The following is a 22,106-nucleotide window of genomic DNA, read 5'->3' as shown; positions in this document are numbered from 1 at the left end:
TTACGTTGCTGAACCAACAATTTTATTACCTCTTCATATTGCAGTAATTCCAAAAAATATCAGTATTGGCACTTGTCCTAGATTTCTAGTTCAAGAACAAAAATATTGATAAAGTCGAGTTATTTTCTTCGCAAGCCAGCAGCTTATTTTCATGTTATTTTAAGAATTTCTCATGTTGCAGATGTAAATGCCCACAAATGTTTGTCATAATTCGATATGTCTCGAGTTAAATGACTCCGAGACATTCCATAGAGCTGGTCTATTGAGGTTTCCAGTATCACTAACATATTTGACACGTTTATTGCCAAGTCAACATCTTGGAGTCACTTGTTACATATTTACATACTCTACTGTTTTAACGGGCATGAGATCAAAAATCCAGATCATAAAACCAGACGGCATTTTTAGCACCGTAGGACGACCAGAGAAGTTTGAGAAAACGTCGGTTGATGATTTTGGATTTTAGATTTTAACTGAAGAGTATGGCAATATGACTGGTATGCGTACAGTTCATTCCCAAATATGAAGTTTTAGTCTGTATTCATACTGTTTCCTAGCCATTTTCTATCGTATAGACTATCATGTAGAAGAAAAATACAGTAGGATCAGCTATAGAATCAGGTCAACTTCTTCAACAAATCTCTTTTTGTCTTCGGATTTACGATGGTCCGACATAAGTTAGAAATCAAAGTGAAGTAAGATGAGATCCACAATTTGATATGTGCATCTCACATGGACGTTTTTCATTAGAGGTGACACGAAATTCATTGGTAGAAAGTAGTAGAGCCAAATGTCATTCTGTGCCTTCACAAGCACCTATTTTTCAGAAACACCCCCAGATCTGCTTCCAAATGAACATATCTATAACATGATTGGTCGCAAACTGTTGAACGTTGAATTTGCAGTATACTTTGAATGTGCTCTCTTGAAAAATTGAGATAGTCTGCACGGAGTCGACTACTTGATAAAACCCGAACTACTGATATAAGGAAATTAGATAAGAAGAGTCATTCACTATTTGTTGTAGTAAGTTGTTTTTCTCGAATTCACCCACTAAAACTGTTAGTATGAGACGGTTACTGAGATAACAAATGAGATAATTCAAACTTTCTGAATCTTCTACGTATTCCTAATATCTGTTATTTCGCAGTATTTTCTTGTGCATCTGTATCTGTGTGTATCTAGGATATTATAGTTCAGGAAATATGCGATTAGTTTTGTAATTTTATTATTATTATACCTAGTCTATTATTTATTATCTTTTTATCTGTTATAAATAATTCATCCCTGTAGACCTGGTTTCCATCCACTGAATCAGGTTTATATTTTCAAAATAATCTCTATTAGGATATGTATCGTACTCAGTAACACTGCTTTTTTAATTTGGAAGAGGACTTCTTTGATGGTGTTGGATATTAACCCAGTTGCTCCTATGATGATACTTTCGTTTTAAGATTCCACATTCTCTGCTTCTTTTTGTGTTATATTGTAGTCCGATGGGATCGCTACATCTATCAGTAGACATTGTTTCCTTTTCTTATCCTTTATTATTGGGTCTGGTTTGTTTGCTAGTATCTTTTTGTCTGTACTTGGGTGTCTCATATTATTGTGTGAATATTATTGGTTCCGGATTATTCTGGTACCACTTGGTGTCTCCTTCAATATTGAATTCCATATATATATTTTCCAATATAGCTGCTTTGTAACGGTTTTGTATCGCTCTAAATATGATCGTTTAGCTAAGATGTTACAGCATCGTTTCAATAAATTACCGACACAGTCTGTGTTAGTTTTCTTTATTTCAGATTTCATGTAATTTGTGGCAATGGTTTGGTCTTGGTACACCGTAAGAAGGGCTTTAGTTTTTTATTGTCGGTTTTATTTTTTGTTTTAATCTCTTTACTATTTTAGTTTCTGGCTGAGCTGGACATTATTCACATAAAATATTAACAGTAGGTGGTGTTAAATAATTTCTTTTTTACACCTCTGCCACTGACTCTAAATATGCGAATTATATTCACATGAGTCACCATATACAGTTTAATGGTTCCACCATTGTAACTATTAAATTATACATTCTACCTCTGTCTCATTTTATATGTGTGATATCGATCAAATTCATACGATGGCTTCATTTAAAAATAAATAGACGACTTAAATATAATCCAATCAATAATTTTCGGTAACGACGATAATATTATAGTTGTAATGACCTTCGATTAAAAGCAGCTTGTCAACTGAAATAATAATCGCATTAAAATTTACAATACACATTCATATTTTGATGACTATATTAATATTGATATTAATTTTGATTGTAACCCATAATGAAAAAATTATTACAGCATTAATATGACGTGAAGTTTTAGCCGATAATATACATTATCGTTCAGAGACGTTGCGCTCGCATTGAACAGTAGACAGCTGAGAATTCACTTTCACAAAGATGAACCTATGTGATATTTCCTTAAAGAGTTATTCGCGTCCAAATTTATTCTCATACATTATATCCTTCAAGTATTGTTGAGTACAAATCAAAACTTTTGAATCTAAAGAGCAAAAATGTGTTGGGTTTTGGATAATGTTTACGACTAACACACTGTAGATAGTCTAGTCTACAAGTTCAAATGGATGTTAATTCGACATATAAAATTATGTGTATAAGGTCATTCGATTTTAACTATGTCTAGATCGTTAAGCGTAAAAAGTTAATTAGCTCATAAGAAATTTAAAAAAAGTGTTTGGTTTTGTACTTATGGCTCATAAAAAATAAATATTCTCGAATTTTCAAGAAAAGATGCTTAAAGAGAGAAGAGATTTCGGGAGCTATACCTCAATTATTAATAAATTTAATTAAGCACTGAAAATCGCCATCCGCGCGTCATAATTAGGTTGCGCTAGAAAGCGAGTACACAAATTAAAAAAATTTCAAGTTACTCAAAGTGAAGTCTAAAAAATTCATGTTATTAAGTTAACACTTTAGAAAATTTATTTCTATTGGAATTTTTAAATTTTGTGTATTTTTCAACAAGATAGAAAATTGTTTCATACTTTCTCCTAAACTAAAAGAATGTTCGAATATACATACAAAATAATATTGCTTATTCATGGATGTAACGCTGCACCCCGCATTGGCCAGAAGAGTTACATAACTTATCCTGAAACAGCGGCATCTGTAGCTCTTATACAGTCTTTCCCAAGCCATTTTGCAGTGGAGCTGAGAATTTTTATTTATCGCTACATGTTGTTTAACACATTTTCCTTTCGAATATTTCAAATATAGTCTGTTACTTTTTATATTATAATCAGAATTTGAAACAGTTAACATTCACAGTTGTACAAAAAATATTGTTTGTACAACTGTACTTTTGTACTTGTACTTTTGACCTTGACCTGCGGTCTCGATAAAATAATTAACACTCTTATGTGCCATTGAAATTTTTTCATGGCATTAATGTATTTTTTTCTTTGTTGTAGTTAAAAAAATTATTGTAAGCAAAATACTCATATTTTCAAAATTTTACGCAATTATATATAGAAAACAAATATAAAAATATGAAAAAAGTTTGTAACACGTAAGGTTTTTGTGTTACATTCATAGAACCATATTCATTGGTAAAATATTTAATATTTATAAAAAAAATAATTTCACGTTTTTTAAATCGTATATAGTGACAATATTGACAATAGTTATAGTGTAGTATCTGATAACCATGCCTCACATCTATTAAAAACAAAAAAATTCATAAAAAATCACTTTAAAAATCAATTAGCTCTACTTTTTCTTTTTATCAGGGGTTGCACTTTCTCTTTTTAAAAACCAACAGTAATCACCCATCATGGCCGAATCCCATCCTCCTTGATACCGAATTTCTATTGTTAAAGCATCTAAATGTTTTGATTTTAGGTGTCTTCTGATTAGATTAGATACATTAATATATCAAACGGTCTGAGAAATAGAAAATGGAGGAAATTTCTATTGTTTTATAATCTTAGTGAAACCTTTCACCCTGCTCATCACTGAGAGCTCCGAAATTTTCGGGAAAAAATATCAGATGGGAATGGAGGAAATGAATTTTCAATGACATTCGAGCACCAATGGATTTGTAGGCGTCTTAGAAGTTCATCAAATAACTGTTGGTAGTATGGATCCATATTGTTGTCCAAAAATCCCCTTACTACACTTCCATGCTCTAAGTTCCTATCTGGTGTACTTTTTTGCAAAATTGTCTTGTGTTTTCCTTTCTTAAAATAACCTTCAGTCAGACAAAAATAGCAGTAGTCAAAATGGTTAGTAGGCTTCCATCATACCATTAAAATTGCAAAAGACATGCTTTTTTTCTTCCCATTCATCCACTACACTAATGACACGCTACAACTAACACAGAACGGGGGCTGCTTATCTTGGTCTCCAATTAAAGTACCAAAATATTTGAAATAGGCTGTTTTTACATTTTCGGAAAATGGCCTGGCCTGCGATTTCACCATAAATTCTCCACAAATATAGCAAAATTGGTCAGCAGAAGTTTTGCAACTGCGGCGCGTTTGACTGGACAGTTTCCTTTGTATCACTTTTTGCACTATGAACAGAGAACCACTTACTATGAAACTCAACAGAATACTAATTTTTAATGTTATTTTCATGTTTATTATTCTGAATAATACAGTTCAGGTATATTTTCGGCCATAAAATTTACCAATATTAACCGCCTCTTTATAAAATTACCTACCTGTTAATGAAAAGTGAGAAGCCAAGGTGTTTAGTTATTTATAACTTTTTAAATTTTTTGTCGGCTAATTAACTTTTTACGCACAATAATCTAGACATCATTCCAGATCGAATAAGCTAATCCACATAATTTTAGTAATAGTACATCGAATTAACAGCTATTTGGACTTGTAGACTAGACTAAGATAGTTTTTAAAATTACTGTACATGATTAAAAACATTAAAATCATAGTTATTTGGATATATATCATCAAGACACATAATAGTTTGCAGATTTTATTAATGTGGTTTCTTTTATACCATTTAATACCTTCCAACATTACAGTATTTTATCAGCCCACATAAAAGGAGTCGTGATGACGTTGCATTAGAAAACAATGTAAGGATGTGGTGAATAGCTTATGATTCATGCACATTCAGTTACAGGGTAATTCATAAACGATATTTATAAATATTTATAATCCATTTCTGTAGTGCTTGATAGATATTCACACAAAAAATATTAAGCAACAATGTGAAGGTGGTACTCAGATCACATATACTTATTTCCAATCTACAAATGTAAATTTCAATAAAAACTTCTGTTAGCTCTGTATATTGGTGCATCGCCTGAATATTCGCTTTCGTCTCGGCAAAGTGTCAAAAAATATTTTACTTCTTCTCATACTCATCGTTATTTAAAAACTCTTATTTTGACTGGCAATTATCAAAATGTATAAATACTTTTCATGTAAAAATTCCAATTGTTGCTGTCCGAAATCCGGCTAAAAGACCATGACTACATTTTCTTTTCGAAGGACTAATTGAGAGAAGATATATAAATTATTATAATAAATATGATACAACGGAGCATGACACTTCTTTGTTCATTTGTTGCTTTCGTCTATATCTCTCTGCATTGTATCGTCCATTAAATTAATCTCACGCTTTCGCACGAAATATTAGTTGCGCTAATGTACAATAAGACGCTAACATCTTTTCCCTTAAAGGCCGATACACAAACTTGACTTAACGTTTGCCATTGCGTTCGCGTGTGGCGTTTGCCGTTTGCCGTTTGACATATATAATTTTATGTTTTTGTTTGTAATCTGGTATTCATGGATTATGTGATGAAGAGTTCTTTATTGAAAGCATTAGGTAAAATCACGTTACTAACGCAAACGGATGTGATTAGCTCTTTTCTAATGCTACGAAAGTTGCCAAAATTCGTTTATGCTGAAAGTCACCAACGGCAGACCGATCGGAACTCGGCGACGTCAAACCGCAACTATGAATGGTTTTATGCATTTCAATGTTGTTAATTTAATACAAAACGTCAACGGCAACGGCAAACGGAAAGTCAAGTCTATGAATCGACCTTAATTCTTTGAGATTTGTAGACTTGTCGAAAAATATTTGTTATGTAACATAAAAAAATTATTTGGTAATTTGGAAGGTCCATTAATTGCACGACTTGACAAAATAATTTCATTATCAGAAGTATTTTCGAAATTATTTTGTTCCTCGCGATTACTGTGAATAATACTACAATCTTCAACCATAGGGATGATTTGCTTTCGTAAAAAATTCCAAATATCAATGTCCTATTTAATTTCCATTAATTCAGTAATGGCCTATGATAAAATTTCCTCCTTTATCTTGGTAGCATCCACCGCCACAAATTATGCTTTCTATAAGAAGTATCAAAAATATTTCAATTGGTATTGTCCTTCATAAAAATTTGTATTTTTTTTTGTACTTCAGGATTGGTTTCCAAATCCAGTGAAATAGTCAAATTTATTTCAATTTATTTCAACGTTCTATTGAAACTTCCATTGGTAGATTTTTGTAAGTTGTTTATGTTTAATCTAGCCTTCATTTCCTTTTCTTTTCAAAATATATTGATGGCCGATCGAATACAAAATCAGTAACATGAGACTCGAGAAAAACAAACACTTCAATAGTGCATGATTTATCAATGTCATCAAATAAATTTTTCAGCTTCGTGACAGCAGCTGAACCTGGCCACTTTTTTTTTAGGACAAAAAATGTAATACTGAGAATCAGCAATTAAAACAATCTTGAAATCCAACGAAATTTAGCGTAAATTTTTCTTGATTAGTTTTCTCATCATCGATGTTTACTGCTATTTTTCCTGATATACCCTCACAATATTTGAATTGTTATAATCAAACTATCAACTAACTTGTGAATCATAAATGTGGTTACAAGGTTAAGCGCTTTCACCAATAAAATTGAACCATCACCAACCTCTCTAAAAACTATCAATCCAAAACTAATTTTAACGATGAATAATGTAAGAGAAAAGCTAAGTGGCCAAACTAAATGATGTACTGCAGACACTTATTGATATTCCATACTGTTTATATTAATCTATGATAAACTTAAAGAACGAGCAATGAGACGTGTTTTTCAAAGTAATTAATGTGGTTTCGGAATCGACGGATTTAATAAAGATTGGACGTTTCTTTTGAAGAATAAAAAGAGTACCTCTATTATTTCTTTTCTATTCTTCTAAATTTTCTTGATTTTAGCTCTCTTCTGTTTTGAAATTAGTTTTTTTAATAATTTTCTATAGACAGAGAAGAAATTGAAGATCTCCTTGCTCAAAGAAACCTTCAGCTACAAAATCTTATGTGAATGTTCAATGTGTTAGAGGTGGACGAAGGAACAATCGAATTTAAATACTTAAATTAAATTTTGATTCGTGATTTAGACTGAGAATAATTTGTATCGAAATGGTGCCGAAAAAACTTACAACTGAACATAAGGACAATTGAAAAACGTGTGTATTTACTATATGGGGAGGTGTGCCGATTGCCAAAAATCCTGATTTGACTCCTTGCGATTCTTTCCTTTTTCCGAATTTAGACTATATGTCAAAAGGATGTCATTTTTAAACCCTGGCAAACTAGTTATAATAACAGTTGAAGACAGCGTTTTTGCTAAGAAATGTAACAACGATAACCCCTTAAAAGTAATCCTTGGGAATTGTTGTTACCTCTCCTAAAATAAAAGATGTAGTTATTGATAAATCAGTCACATATTTTATAAATGTTAATCAGAAATAAAGATATAAGAAAAACATATTGTCCAAAGAACGTATTAATGAAAGAAAAGCTGTGAATGAATACTTCCAATAATTTGTACAACTTTTTATTGTTTAAAACTAAAAATGTTACTCTAGAATGAGAAAATAACGTTCATATTACACAAACTAATGAATGCATTTTTGTAAGCTAGTCATTTCTGAATCATCCAATCAAATATATTAGGAATGATTCAATATAAAAGTATAATACTTGCTTACTAAGTATTGTTTTCTTTGTTATAAAATTAATTAAACATTTTCAATATAATTGTCTAAAGAAAATGTTAATTTGTTTTTTAATAACCAACTGTATCATCCTGTAATAAAATAAATATATTTACAGCATGTCTAAGCACATGGTCGTAAAATAAATTGAGAAAGAGTATGGCACATGTCGATGTCGTAGAAGAAATATTAAGGGTTATTTAATGTCATTTATGTTGGAGGAGTGGCATATTTAACTTAGTGTGAATATACCTACCACATTTTTTCTTGGAATTATAATTAATGTTGAAGTGGATCGTTATTAATTAGTTTCAGAAAAGTATGAGGTTCTAATAGTGTTTATTTTTATGCATCTATTTAGGAGTCTCCATGCTTCGAATATTAACTTGGAACAAAAAAAAATCAATTTAACTAGACGAAATATTTGATAAAAATTAAAACTTTTGCACCCATATAGCTACATTGCTATATTAATCTATAAAGGTGTATTATTACTTTCAAAAACACTATCTAAGCTTTCAAAATTGCAAAAACTATCAGGGAAGATGTAGGAAATACAATATTCTGGTGATTATTCCCAAAGTATTAATAGAATATTCAAAAGATTATGCTTTGACAACAGGTTCAGAATACCAAGATGAGACAATTGAAAGGGTGATACACCCATAAAAACGGAAGCATCATGGGAAACGAAGGGGTTAATGTCGGAGTAGTGTTGTCTTATCTAAAGCATAGCTTTTCCATGATATTCCAGATGGAAGTAAAAACATTATCATAATAGCCAAAGTTCATAGCAGAGCCGATAACTAAAGACGGTAAGATGGTAAAAACTGTTCTGAGTTAACAGAGTTAATGTAATCGATCAGAAAACGAAGCTGTAGAGCTCTTTCTATGTCACTGGTAGAATTTAAGAAAGTGTGGTTATCGATACTTAAATTGGGAAAGTTACTAGCAAGAATCTTCATGAGCTCTTGGCGAGAATATTCATGTTCATTCTTTGACTACTAAACTATAAAGTGGGTCAATAATGTAAAATTGTTTGAAAATGTATCCAATAATAAATTGTTGGATGCATTTGAGAGCTTTGAAATTGCTAGATGTAAGAGTAGCCTAAATAGGGACAAAGGGTCAATTCCTTACAGCCCACTCTATAGTTTAGTGGCCAAGGAGATTTTTCCCGCTGGAACTAATTTTCTCGGGAGAGGGTTTATTGGTGGAAAAATTTAGTATAAAACAGGTAAGTCAAGTTTACCTTCAGTTTCTGAAGACGATAACTTGATTATCGAAACGCGCGTCAGACGGTGTAATTGTAAGTGTTGTGGTGTAGTGGTGATGTAAACAGTGTATTCAGTATCTTCATGAACTAATCAATCCTTAAGTTGATAAACTTAATAACAAAAAGAGAGCTGAAGAATTTAATGTAGATTTGGAAAAAAGGGACAATGTCCTTACTTATTTTCAAAAAAATGGGAACAATTGATATAAGCTGTCCTATTGTCGACTTATTTCACTAAAAAGCGGAGCAGAAACTATCTACAATGGAGTAATAATACACAAAAATTATTTCAGAATTACATTACTAGTTTCAAATATTAAAATAATAGTAATAGGATACTTACATGATTTGAGAAAAAAATAATTTTGGATAGTTTATGATAGTTTATATACTATATATATATATATATATAAAAATATTGAAAATTCAAAAAAAAATTTTGTAGGTAGCTAAACATTTCAGTAAGGCCACTGTATTACGTGACGTCATAGGTATAAAATAAACACTTAACATATGATAGAAAATAAATAATACAGTTATTTTCTCGGATATTCTAAAATAAGTGTTATTATTATTAAACTTTGATTGGTATATAAATCATGTTTTGTGCCAGGATGTAAAAATACCACGACTAAAACACTTGATAAAGTTTTTTTATGATGCAAAGAAATTCGATGAAAGAAATTAATGCAATTAAGATTCAAATTTAACTTTATTTAATATTGTATAGTAATTAAGTTTATTATGCTTTCAATTTTTAACGTGATCATGTAAGAACTTAGCCTAAAAAAGATTTATTGACTTCATTCTTATATATAGAAAAATGTTTTATTTATACGTAACTAATAAATAAAAACAATATTATAACAGCACTCGCTACATTGGCAGCAACGATAACCTCGTAATCGTCAAGCACACAACTACTGAATGTTTTCTAAATTTTATTTGTTTTTAAATTTTAAAATTCTTCTGTACTTAAAAATTTGAAATTTTTACAATTTTTTTGCGAATATTTATATATTATTTTTTTACTTTTAATCAAATATTTTCTTTCTGACATTATTTCATATCAAGAACCTATTATTGAAATAATTCTATAAAAATATCGTTTGATATCGAAGAAACTTTGTCGTCAAACCCTATATAAACTATTTGTCTAAAATATGATTGTTAACAGAGTGAAGATCAGTGAATGAGAATACGTTCAAAACTATACAAAATTATTCAAGACTAATGAACACTAATGAACTTCATCTACTCAAATTATTCACAGAAAAAATTCTCCCATTCCAATTATAACGAATTTCAAATGGAAAAGTTCGTTGCCATCATAGCATTCGTACAAGTATTGATCCAATTAATTTTGGAGTTTTGGGATTGGTAGTCAATAATGAACTGGACCAATACACATCAAATACGTCTGACTAGCTAATGTATTTTTTCGATAATTAAATAAATGGGATTATATAAACGAAATAGTATACGTATTATTCCAGACCAGAAAGAATGAAAATTCTGCGGTTATTTACTGTCAAATTCAATTATTGAAACATATGATAAATTAGACAATTTAATATGATTGAAATGCTGAATTTATAAGAGATAGAGCTATCCTATCAATCTATTTTCGTAGAATTTAAATATAAAAATTATATTTTAATATTGTTCATTATATTACATTTTAACACCACTGAAGACGGCAGAATCCTTCTTAGTTACTAAATTCAACTGAAATTTCTTTCTTATTCATAGATCCACTATTGAGCAGTTTCTTAGAAGATCCTGAGAAAGGAATTTTTCTAAGATAACATCTTGCGATTTGAAAATATAATACATTCAACTTTCTTGTAAAAAGTAAAAAAGTAAAAAAAAAGATTATTTCATACTTCATTTGAAAAATATATTCATTATCTGTTTAATGGTGAGCGAGACTGATCTTAGTCTTGCAGTCGTAATTTTGGTCATGTAGAAAAGGCAAGCTTAAGAGCAGCTTAAGATCCGTGAGACCAAGAAACCAAGACCAAGACTGAGGAGTTATGCAACACCAAGACCGGATAAGCAAGAGACTATTTGGTCTTGCGGTTTTTATGTCGTGTTCTTCAGCTGCATACGTTTTTTTTTCAAACTCTTCTTAAGGATATTTGTAACTGTATTCAGTTGTTTGATGCTGGATAAATTCATTAAAACTGTACATACTATTTACACTAACACTACACCAACAATCACAATTACATCTTATCACTCTCATTATTAAAAATTTAAACTCAAAACTCAAAATCTTTAAAATGGTACACTCTCCTGATACTGAGGCTAATACAACAATATGTTTTCCATGTAAAGATGTTCCACTACACTTTCTGTTTTCTACATTATTATATTGCAGGAATATTCAGAAGAATAATCAAAATTTTATCGATACTTTGATGTTTAATGGAATGGGTACCGACATTATTAGAAAGGTTACATTGGAAAAAACTTAATGATAAAACAAGTAGATGTGTAGTAAAAGAGAAGAAGATTTTAGTCTAATTAATAAAATATTCATAGTCACATCGGTCTCAGTGGAGTAAAGGGCTGTAGGTGTTTTAGTAGCTGTGGTAAAATAATGAGATCGCTGTCCTTATACGTCGACTTGTGAGTTTCCTCCAATTTTTTTGACAAGGGCTCTCAATTTTCTTCTGTTTCTAGCTGTTTCTGTAGCCTCTTTCCACGCACATGCATCTCTCAGATGAAGCGCGACTAATAACGTTACGAAACACAGTGCGCCTAACCGAGAATTAACTAACTATAAGCAACTAAGACAAAAAATAATAAATTTGCATAACTCGATTTCCTGGTTTTTTAAATTTCTAAAGTAAGTAAAGTAAGAACTAACTGCGTGAGTTATAACCTAAATTATCACTCGTTCAAAAATACTATTAATTTATTTCCTTCAAAATTATAATTAATTATAGAGGCTTAATTTCAGACAACAAGTTCATTTTAAATAATGTAGAAAGAATGGCGGTAAACAACATACACTACGCGTTAGCTGATTAATGTCAATGTCAGGTTCAACGGGAAGTAGACTGAATCGAATTTTGTTTTTGTTGATGCCTGGCAACTGTCAATCTTCAGCATGTTATTATTCTGTACTTTTTTCGACTAATCAAATAGAAAATATTATATTCCTAACAAACACTTTAGAAAAATAATTTAAAAATTACGACGAAAACAAATTAAAATCGACTGAAGGTCTCCATAATTGTGCTTCAAAATCTACTCCTTTCGAGCCAAATCCGGTCGATTACAACGGCAGAGAAGTACTCCCTCTGTGACGGGGACGAATTTATTTACATTTTTGACCAAATTTGATGTGGTTTTTTTTTATTTCAATTCATTTTTAAAGCGCCATTCACTAGTAAAGCGCCATTCACTAGTAAAACGCCAATCGCTAGTTTGTTGGAAAGTTTAGATGTCATATTCATGAACTCAAATCTCGTCCCAAGTAATGATGGTACGTTGTCAAGGATCTCTTCTGCGACATCTGCTCGGTGTTGTTTTCACAAAAAATTCGAGTCTTTTGGTATGAGTATTGCATTGACACGTTATTTACCCAAAGCATAAATGAAAACATATTGAGTCGTTGAGAAGTTGAGAGCCTCTAGTATCTTTTGGATACCAGCAGGATGATTCTTAAGCATCATTTTCTCATCTTCATTTAAGTGTAAGCGTCGGTACAGAAGTGGGTGGACAATTCGCAAGAGGAGAATATTGGACGACTTCACAACCTTCACTCAATACTTCGTATCTCTCAAATACTTGCGTTCGTAATAAATACAGACTTTACAAAATATCTATAAAACATGGTCATAGCCGCAATTCCATTGGAAACACGCATCGCATCGCAAACAAACAGTTGACAGATTCAAACTAATTATACAATTTGGAAAACAGCTTATCTAGCTAAACTGGAATTTCTGGAACTGTCGGTGATATTCATACTAAACACACTGTTTACACTACCACTACACCAACACTCATAATTACACTGTCTATTACACTTTACACTGTTTAGTCTCTTAAGATGATAACTTGGTTATCGAAACGTGCGTCAGAAAGTGTAATTGTGAGTGTTGGTTTAGTTGTTATGTAAACAGTGTATTCAGTAAGCTTATTAACCAGTTTTTACGTCAAAATAGCGGCCATGGGGTGAGCAATCGATTTTCTCATATATACCGGTGTTGGTTTTTGTTGATTTTTTCTGATAGTTCGATTATTTTGTTTTTTTTTTAAGAGAATTTCATAGATACTTTTTGTTTCATCACCTAAAGCTGAGTATATCTGCAGTTTGCTTATCATACTCTTAGGTTTGTTAATCAAATATGAGTGAATAGTTTTTAAAAGTGGCAAAGTGATGATCAAGTAGCTTCTGATTGATGTAAGAACAAACTTGTAGTGTTATATCGAGTTGACTCTTTTTCATTAGGTGAAAAGAGCTCCAGTCATAATCCTGCTCATTAGCTCATCAGGTTTCAATATCTTGCTTTCAAATTATTTACACCAAATTTCGCAGTTCTTGTGGCGATTAGATTTACGGGAGCAGTTTAAATTCACTAGTTTGAGCCGAGTTTGATTAGACCATATATATATAAAGAAAGAGTTTATGATATATTATTTACTATAAATTCTCCTAAAAATTTTCGAAATTTGATTAGCATTTCCAATCGTAATTTTTAAATGGTAATACTGACATTTTGACCAATCAATGCATTCTCGTGGATTTCAGTTGAATAAACTGACTTTGCTAAATAGTACATAGTTTTCAATTAAAAAACATTTGTTATAAATGGTATAAAATTAATCAAAATCAATTGTAGTCGTTCTTTATAAATATTGTAAATTATATTAGAACTTTTCAGATAAAATTAATTGAATATGGATTACTTTATATTTCAATATTACGATAAAATTGATTGCTTCAAATTTTTCTAATTTTATTGCTTCCTAAGCTTCGTTTGGTTTTTATGATAACGACTTTAATTTCGTTTGAAATAAGTTTTCAAAGAAATTGAGGAACGTGAAGTGTTCCTGAACCTTTTGATGTCGTTTCCATGGAAATAACTACATAAATTAAAGGAATTCGCTTTGTTCGTTCGTAAACTTTGTTAATACCAATAAATTTGACAAAAACTGTAGGTTTTGAAAATATCATACAAATATGACTACCACTATTTTCGAAAGATCTATGTGTTTTTATCCTTTCCACCTCTCGGAAGTGGAGAGAGGGTTAAGAACATACCACATAAGTTGTATCAGTCAAAGTTCTCTATCATTACTTCGAAAAAAAAACTGGTTCACACTCAAAAAATCTAAATACTTTATTTTCATGTAATAATACTTCCCATATTAGGAATGTATAAAAAAATTGCGCCTTTCACATAAAACTTTATAAAAAATGATAATTTACAACAAACGTATGTGCGCAAATTTATTTTTAGATAATTTCTTTGTGAAGTTAAAGTCAATACACGTGATATTTATTCAAATATTCCAAAATGCTTTGGGTTATCAACCGTTTTTTTAAAGGCTAGTTATCAACCCAAATCTATTTGTTTAAAACTGTTCGGTACGACATAACAAACCACACAAATTATGTAATTTCTGTTTTCCTACTAAACAACAACAAAACCATTGAATGTACATGTTTTTAAAAGTGTTTGAAATGAAATTTAATGATCAAAAAAACGAAAGATTATTCACGTTTTGCAGTTCATTTTTATGAATGAATCTCCTGCATATTAATAAAACATTTGTTCATTTAGAGGATATATATTATTCCTACAATAAATTACACTAAATAACAGTTTTATGACCTGACAAGCTTTATGTATCACTCACAGGTATTCTGTAACTGTTACATATATACATTTAGAACTCGCATTACATAAAACATAATATAAATCATTATCACTTTAGTTAGTAAAGTGCCTTTTGCAATTCCCATAATTTGTAGGGAACTCAGATGTTTTAGATTGTTCTCAACTCCCAACCCCTCTGTTCTGGATCAATTTCTCTTCCTATCCAGGTTTGTATCAGATAATACACTCGATAAATATTTTTCTTCTTGGAATATTTGTACTTTTTCTCTTTTTTTCTCTCAATCACTTCAGTCGCTTCTTCTTCACAAAACAAACATAATTTTTTGAAATCAAAAGCGCTGATTCTTTTTTTTTTCGCGGAGATATTGATGTACCCCGTTCTTCTTGGAGTCGTTTAAAAATCGCAATACTCAATTTGTTTTTATAATTTATACAACAATTACTATGCACATTCACGAAATTCACAGTATTAAAAAATTCAATATTACCATCACCTCTAGCGACACTAGCATTTTTTAATGTTTGTAGACCACAATCAACTCGTCCGGTAATGATTCATTACATATAAAACATATATCAGTTCCCAAACCTCTACAGGGTGTTCCAAAAAAGGTGATAACGTCTCTAGAATAGATAGAGAACTGAAAAAGAGAGAAATACACATTTTTTCCTATTTTTATGTCTGATTCTCATAGAGGGCGCTAATTACACGGCTCGTACCAAGTAGTATTGAACATAACTTTCTCAATATTAGATTTATTAAGAAAGATTTCAAGTGAACTTAATTAAACATCATTTAATTCTACACCAAAAAGATACTCTTTTCGAAATATTTAGATTCGGAAATTATGGAGTAATAGCCGATACTTCTATGAAGTAATGATAAATGTATTAATTAAACAAAATATCACAGGATGAAAAGTTGTAAAAAGGTTAATAAAATAAAATAGAATTCAATTAGGATAGGTGTTCACGAATATCGTTTTTTATAAAGAATTCATTAATCTCCTAAACGGTTGGGAGTCAGCTATGAAGTTGACGTTGAATTCTATCTTGAATTTACCTCTGTAGCATAAACTTTTTCTTTAAGATACAACCAAACTGTGTAATCCAAAGGATTAAAATCGCATGACCGAGGAGGTCAATGATTCGGACCTTCTACACCTCTACCAATCAATCGATTCGGAAAATGGTTGCTCAACCAATTACGAAATCTTTTATCAAAGTGCGATGGAGCTCCTTCGTGCATAAAAAATCTTCGCGTCAAATCTTCTAACATCTCGAGTAAGTGATGGCTTAAAAAATCCATATCACCAGTTAAAGTTCCAGGTAGAATGTGATAAACTATTAATTTGTTGCTACCCAAACAATATCTTTAAATGAGTGTTAGTAATGTGAAACCCATTTGACATGTGAATTCTCATCACACCAGTAGTGTGCATTATGGGAGTTAAACGTAAAACTTTGGATGGAGGGCTGTCATTTCTTCTAATTTTTGACAAGAATCAACCAAGAATCCATCTAATTTAATAAATGACAAGGTTTCAGAAATGTAATTTTTATTAACTATCTTAACTATCGATAAATAACAATTTTCCATTGCAAACTCAGAGAAAATGCTATTCCTGTGTAAAATTCAAAGTCACATAATTATGGTTACTCAACTATTGGGGGCCTTAGTACGAAAAAAACAACAGTTTGAGTCGCAAAACCGCAATATATGACCATCAAATTTTTGTTTTTTTCATACTAAGGCCTCCAATAGCTCAATGCTCATACTTATTTTACTTTGAAAAACAAGATCCTAAGCCCATTAGACTAGATTTTTCTGAAACATTACAAGAAACGAAAGTCCTCAGTCCCAATGTTTTTAAATGTATCCGTTTTGTCAATGGGGTCTCATTTACGCGACAAAAAATTTCCAATTCACATAATGCTTACTAATTAATAATAATGATAATTAATAACTTTATCAGTAGTTTCTACCAGCATCGCTTATTACTTTATAATTTTCATTCAAAATATTCCGAAAACAATACACAGTATAGAATTTTATCAAGAGTACTGTAAAATTAAATGATGTTTAATAAAGTTCACTTGAATTTTTTCTTAATAAATCTAATAGAGAAAGTTATGTTCAATACTACTTGGTACGAACCGTGTAACCAGCGCCTTCTATGAGAGTCAGACATAAAATCAAATTCATTGGATTTATCAGCTTCCAAAATACATTCGTATAAAATTTCAATACAATTTTGCCAGTAGTTGCGGCAGAATAGGAAAAAATGTGTATATTTTTTCTTCAACGCCCTTTATCTTGAATACGGATGGCATTACGAAAATTTTTTACTGAGCAAACCCCAATATTTTGCATTTCTCTCACTTCTTTTTTAGTTTTCTATCTATCCCAGAGACGGTATCACCTTTTTTTAAAATACCCTGTATAACATAAGTATATTAGTATGAGGATACGCCTTGGTGCACGGTATACAATTTAGTCAATTTCTTAGCGCTCTATTCCGAAAACGCTTGATTTTACAAAAAAATGCAACATACATTTTTTGTAGATAATATTAATAGGAACAATATTTATAATAGCTATTATTGACTACCGAACAATAAATAGCGAGATATTGACGATTTTCGTGACCTTTTGACTTTTATAACTTTTTCAGCCGACACGATATCGTCGATTTTTCACATCTTCATTACAACACTGTAATAAAGGTGTATACAAAAATTCAGCTCACTACAAATTTTTCCAAAGATTGGGGTTTAAAATGCCTAAAATGACTAATACTACAATTTAGTATCAACTTTCTGATCTATTTAACACAGTGAGGAACTGTCCATCTCAATAGCACCTCTCGGAGCATGAAAAAACTGTATCTATTGCTTCTTCTCGTAGTGATAAAGGAGCTGTAGAGGAAATTGCGAACGATGCTTTATTTGTCTTACCGGGATGTTCGAAAACCTCGTTTCTAATTTCACAGGGTGAACTCAATGACTTAGTATGAGATTCATATATTTAAATATCGCATTGCAAACTTCTAGCATGGAAATTGAAAGAATAGAATCTTCTGCAAAAACTATTAAATTTTATAAAAAACCACGGAATTTCATATTCTATTAGAGGTCAACTTTGTTTAAACGCAGTACCAACATATGAAGTAATCAATCATATGAAAGTATTCCTATTCTTTTAGAGAATATTTCTAATAATGAAAATAGTTAAGCCATATGTGGAGACGAGATTTTTTCCTATGATATTCTACGAAATTTTCGGCTCACCTGTAATTATATTGTTGCCTTATCTGTGAATGGAACAGCCGAACAAGAGATCTTTGCTATATAAAAGAAATAACGTCCAGTGCTTCAATAGTACTTTTGGGACAAAAAACTTGGCTAACAAACTTCTGGTTGGTGTGAAAAAAATTATAAATGGAGAATTTAATGGCATTTCCTCGACATATCTTGCCAAATAGATCCTCCTCTAAAAAATTCAAACCCAATGAGACTAAATTGGCAGTTTTAAAGGCACCAGGATATGATTTCATCACTAGTAAGGTACTGCGAAATATAACCAAGAAGACAACACTTACATATGTTCCTGAACAGTGGTGCCGAAAGTTGGAATAAACTCCAATTAACTGATCTTATACAGACCTATTAGTCACTCAGCTATTATTTCCAAGCTTCACGAAAAACTTTTGAATGAACCGTTGTTCGTGGATAAAACAAGAAAACCTTTGGCGTTCCACAAGGTAGCGTAATTGGAAAGGTACTATACCTGATGTTCATTGCTAACCCATCAACATCCCATCTAGTCATAGTTACAACTTACGCAGATAATACGGTGATTATTTATCTCATATTAATTCTCAAGGGGCATCTTCAAATTTCCAACAAAGTAGAAAAAATAATTACAGAGATGGAAAATAGAAGTAAAGGAGACAACTCCACCCATACGACATTTACAAAACACATAGAGACATAACCACCCGTCTTCCTAAACAACTTGCAACAACAAAATACTTTGGCATATATTTGGATAGAAGGTTGACTTGGCAGAAGTATTTATTCACCAAGAGAATACAGCTTAAATTGCAACAAATGTACCAGATGATTGACGGAAAATCACGATTATCGAAAACAAGCTCCTTATATACAAAATCTATATTGACCAATGCCATTTATCTGTGGGCGCAGTCAGTAACTCAACCCTAGAGATCCTATAAGGTTTTCAAAATAAAATTGTTGAGGACCATAACAGCCAGTTCATAGTAAGGTTAACAAAATAATAAAAATATTTCGAAGTGCCCAGCATCAAAGAAGAAAGCAGCAAATACAGCAATAAATATGAAGAAAGATTAAGTGAGCACCTAAACTTGTTTTCTAGTGAACTGTTCAATACCCGTGATGAAATGCGCAGATTGAAGCATTTTAAACCAACCGACTTACCCTCCTTAGTTAGTTTTCAAAAGAGAGTTTTTCACTGGAAATCCTCTCTACATATCCTCATATTTACCAATGTCATAATTTGAACTTACTGTTCCATAAAATACACAGATTGTTAAATAAATTGGATTCATATAATATTAGAATTAGAATAGAAAATATTCATAAAGTCATTAATTTGGAATGGAAAATAGTTTTTGTATCGCAAATAAAAATTTCCAAGGCTCGGTGAAGCCAAAATTGAGTTTTGGGTTCACAAATAAGTCTATTCATTATATGAGAAACTTTTGATAATATTAATAATGTTTCTGGAAATATAAAGCTGACAATTATAAATAAATGGATCTCATAAAATCAACTTTTTGGATTCGCGTCTCGATTGTAGAATCCTAATTTTAAAAGTCAAAAAATTGAATTTTCTTATACTTTACAGACCATTTCATAAAGAACATTTAATAGTTTGAGCAAATACAAAAATATATCTAGATGAGAAAAGTAAGAATTTGCCGGCACCGATTTAACGTTCACAGCCGACAATTCAATACCACAATGTAATTCATTTTGCGTTGTCAAGTCACGGACCATTTTGACGTTTTGCCAAAGGGTTGCGAAGTAAATTGAATTACCAATAATTATCTAAAATTTAATTATCAATTTACTGTAGTTAATTTTAATATTTTGTAACGAACATTCAGTTGTCTGTGTTAATCGATAATCCGGTTGTAAATCCGAAAATATTTTCCGGTTTTTCCGTGTCGAGTCCTAATAAAAATGGCTGTCGACGCCCGTCACCAACCTAACTACATTAGCATCGCTAGTACTACAATTAATTTATAAATACCGCATCCTATCCTGTTTTTATTAAATAAAAACTTTTAATTGAAAGAATTAATTAAAAAACAGGACATCTCCATTTGCATTTTTTGAAAATTGCTTGCGGAAAGAAAAGTAAATCATTTCTAAATAATTCTTTTACCGGCTCATTATATTTAAAAGATTGTTTCAACCACAACATTTGTTTTAATTGAAAAGATTTTCAACAAGAAGAATTATTAAAAGTGTGTCACTGTGTTAATAACAATTTTATAGTGCAATGAACATTTCACATGAATGGATAATAGAGAAACTTACCTTTGGCGATTTTTTGCAATATGATGTCCTTGTGCTGTTCATTATAGGGTTCCCCGATGACAATTAGCAGGTAACACCCTGTGAGCGGACTAGGAGGCGGTGGAGGCCCACCTTTATCTCCTCCATCACCCGACACCCCGTTAGCACTCTCCATACCCTGTAGTTCACAGCCCCAAATACAAAGTAGCAAAAATTATTTGGTATAGATTGAATATCAGTTAGCGCCGACCCTGTATAGGGCCACGATGTGCCCCAGAGCCCCTGTAACTCGCGAATGACGGCCTGTACGCTGCGCTATGCAGTAGCTGGGGCGGTGCGACCCCCCACCTTCCCCTTCAACAGTCCGTCTCTCTCGACGCGCTCAGCTGACGACGTCGGGGCGCTTATTGCAATGTTGTCGAACTTAAGGGGGTACGTCATTGAATTGGATCAAAATTGGTAGCGGAATATTCTGTTATCTATATGAGTATAATCATAATTAGTTAGATTCCATTTCGAAGATCTCCAGGATAGCCACAAATCGTGAAATTAGCGCCATGAGGTAAATTGTGTGCTTTCAAATTTGGTACCTTTAATATAGATTCTACAAATGAAATTGGAATATTTGTATGTAAATATCCTAATCTTAAAAAATAAATATACATGGTGTTTTAAAAGAAGCTGCTACGTATCATGAATATGTTTGTAAATTCAACTTTCAAAGACGGCTATAGTTGAACATGATTCCATTTGACATCAAAATTGGTGAATCTCAATATTGTCGTTTTCGGAATATTTTGATTTAAAAATTATGCAGTGATATTCGATTCTGGTATAAGGTAATAATGAAGTTATTTATCATTAATTAATATGCAATAAACGGTTACATTTTTAAAAAATAAGGTTGAGGGGTTTCCTTCCTGGTAAAGTTTTACAAAAATCCATTAATCGGTATAATCCAAGTTTGCCAAAGAGAACTATCTGTTTCCTAGAAGAAACTTACGAAGTAAAAAGACATTTAGAGCAATTGAACGGTATTATTTAGTAATAGAGAATATGATTAAAAAATGAGCTCTAGTAGAAAGATTCAAAGTAGTGGTCTGGGTCCGGCGAAAGCGAACAAAAACGCAACGACGTAATATGAAGAGAATCATAAAAAATCATACCAAAGCATATGCAGAAGAAAAAATTATTGATGAAGGAGTAAACAGTGAAGGCAAAGAACAAATAGCGCCTACTACACCTAAATAGACTTAGCTTGTTTCTCTCCTTCTAGGACATGAAGTTCGTTATCATCGTTTACACTACCTCCCAATTTCTTTTACTCTCATTTGTTGTTTTATAAGGTTATCGGGT

At 31.4% G+C, this 22,106-nt stretch overlaps 1 protein-coding gene across 1 annotated transcript in view; it reads right to left on the bottom strand.

The window, feature by feature from the left end:
* LOC130898091 (microtubule-associated protein futsch) overlaps positions 1-21,231 on the bottom strand; it is a 172,034-nt gene extending 150,803 nt beyond the window's left edge. Inside the window, exon 1 of the mRNA XM_057807137.1 lies at positions 20,772-21,231. Coding sequence (XP_057663120.1) covers positions 20,772-20,925 — 154 coding nt within the window. The 5' untranslated portion in view covers positions 20,926-21,231. The remainder of the gene's footprint in view (positions 1-20,771) is intronic.
* Between the last annotated feature and the right edge of the window lie 875 nt (positions 21,232-22,106).

The sequence above is a fragment of the Diorhabda carinulata genome, chromosome 9, assembly GCF_026250575.1.
Source record: "Diorhabda carinulata isolate Delta chromosome 9, icDioCari1.1, whole genome shotgun sequence".
NCBI lineage: Eukaryota > Metazoa > Arthropoda > Insecta > Coleoptera > Chrysomelidae > Diorhabda > Diorhabda carinulata.
Note: the sequence above shows the minus strand (reverse complement) of the source record. Positions and strands in the feature narration are given on the sequence as shown.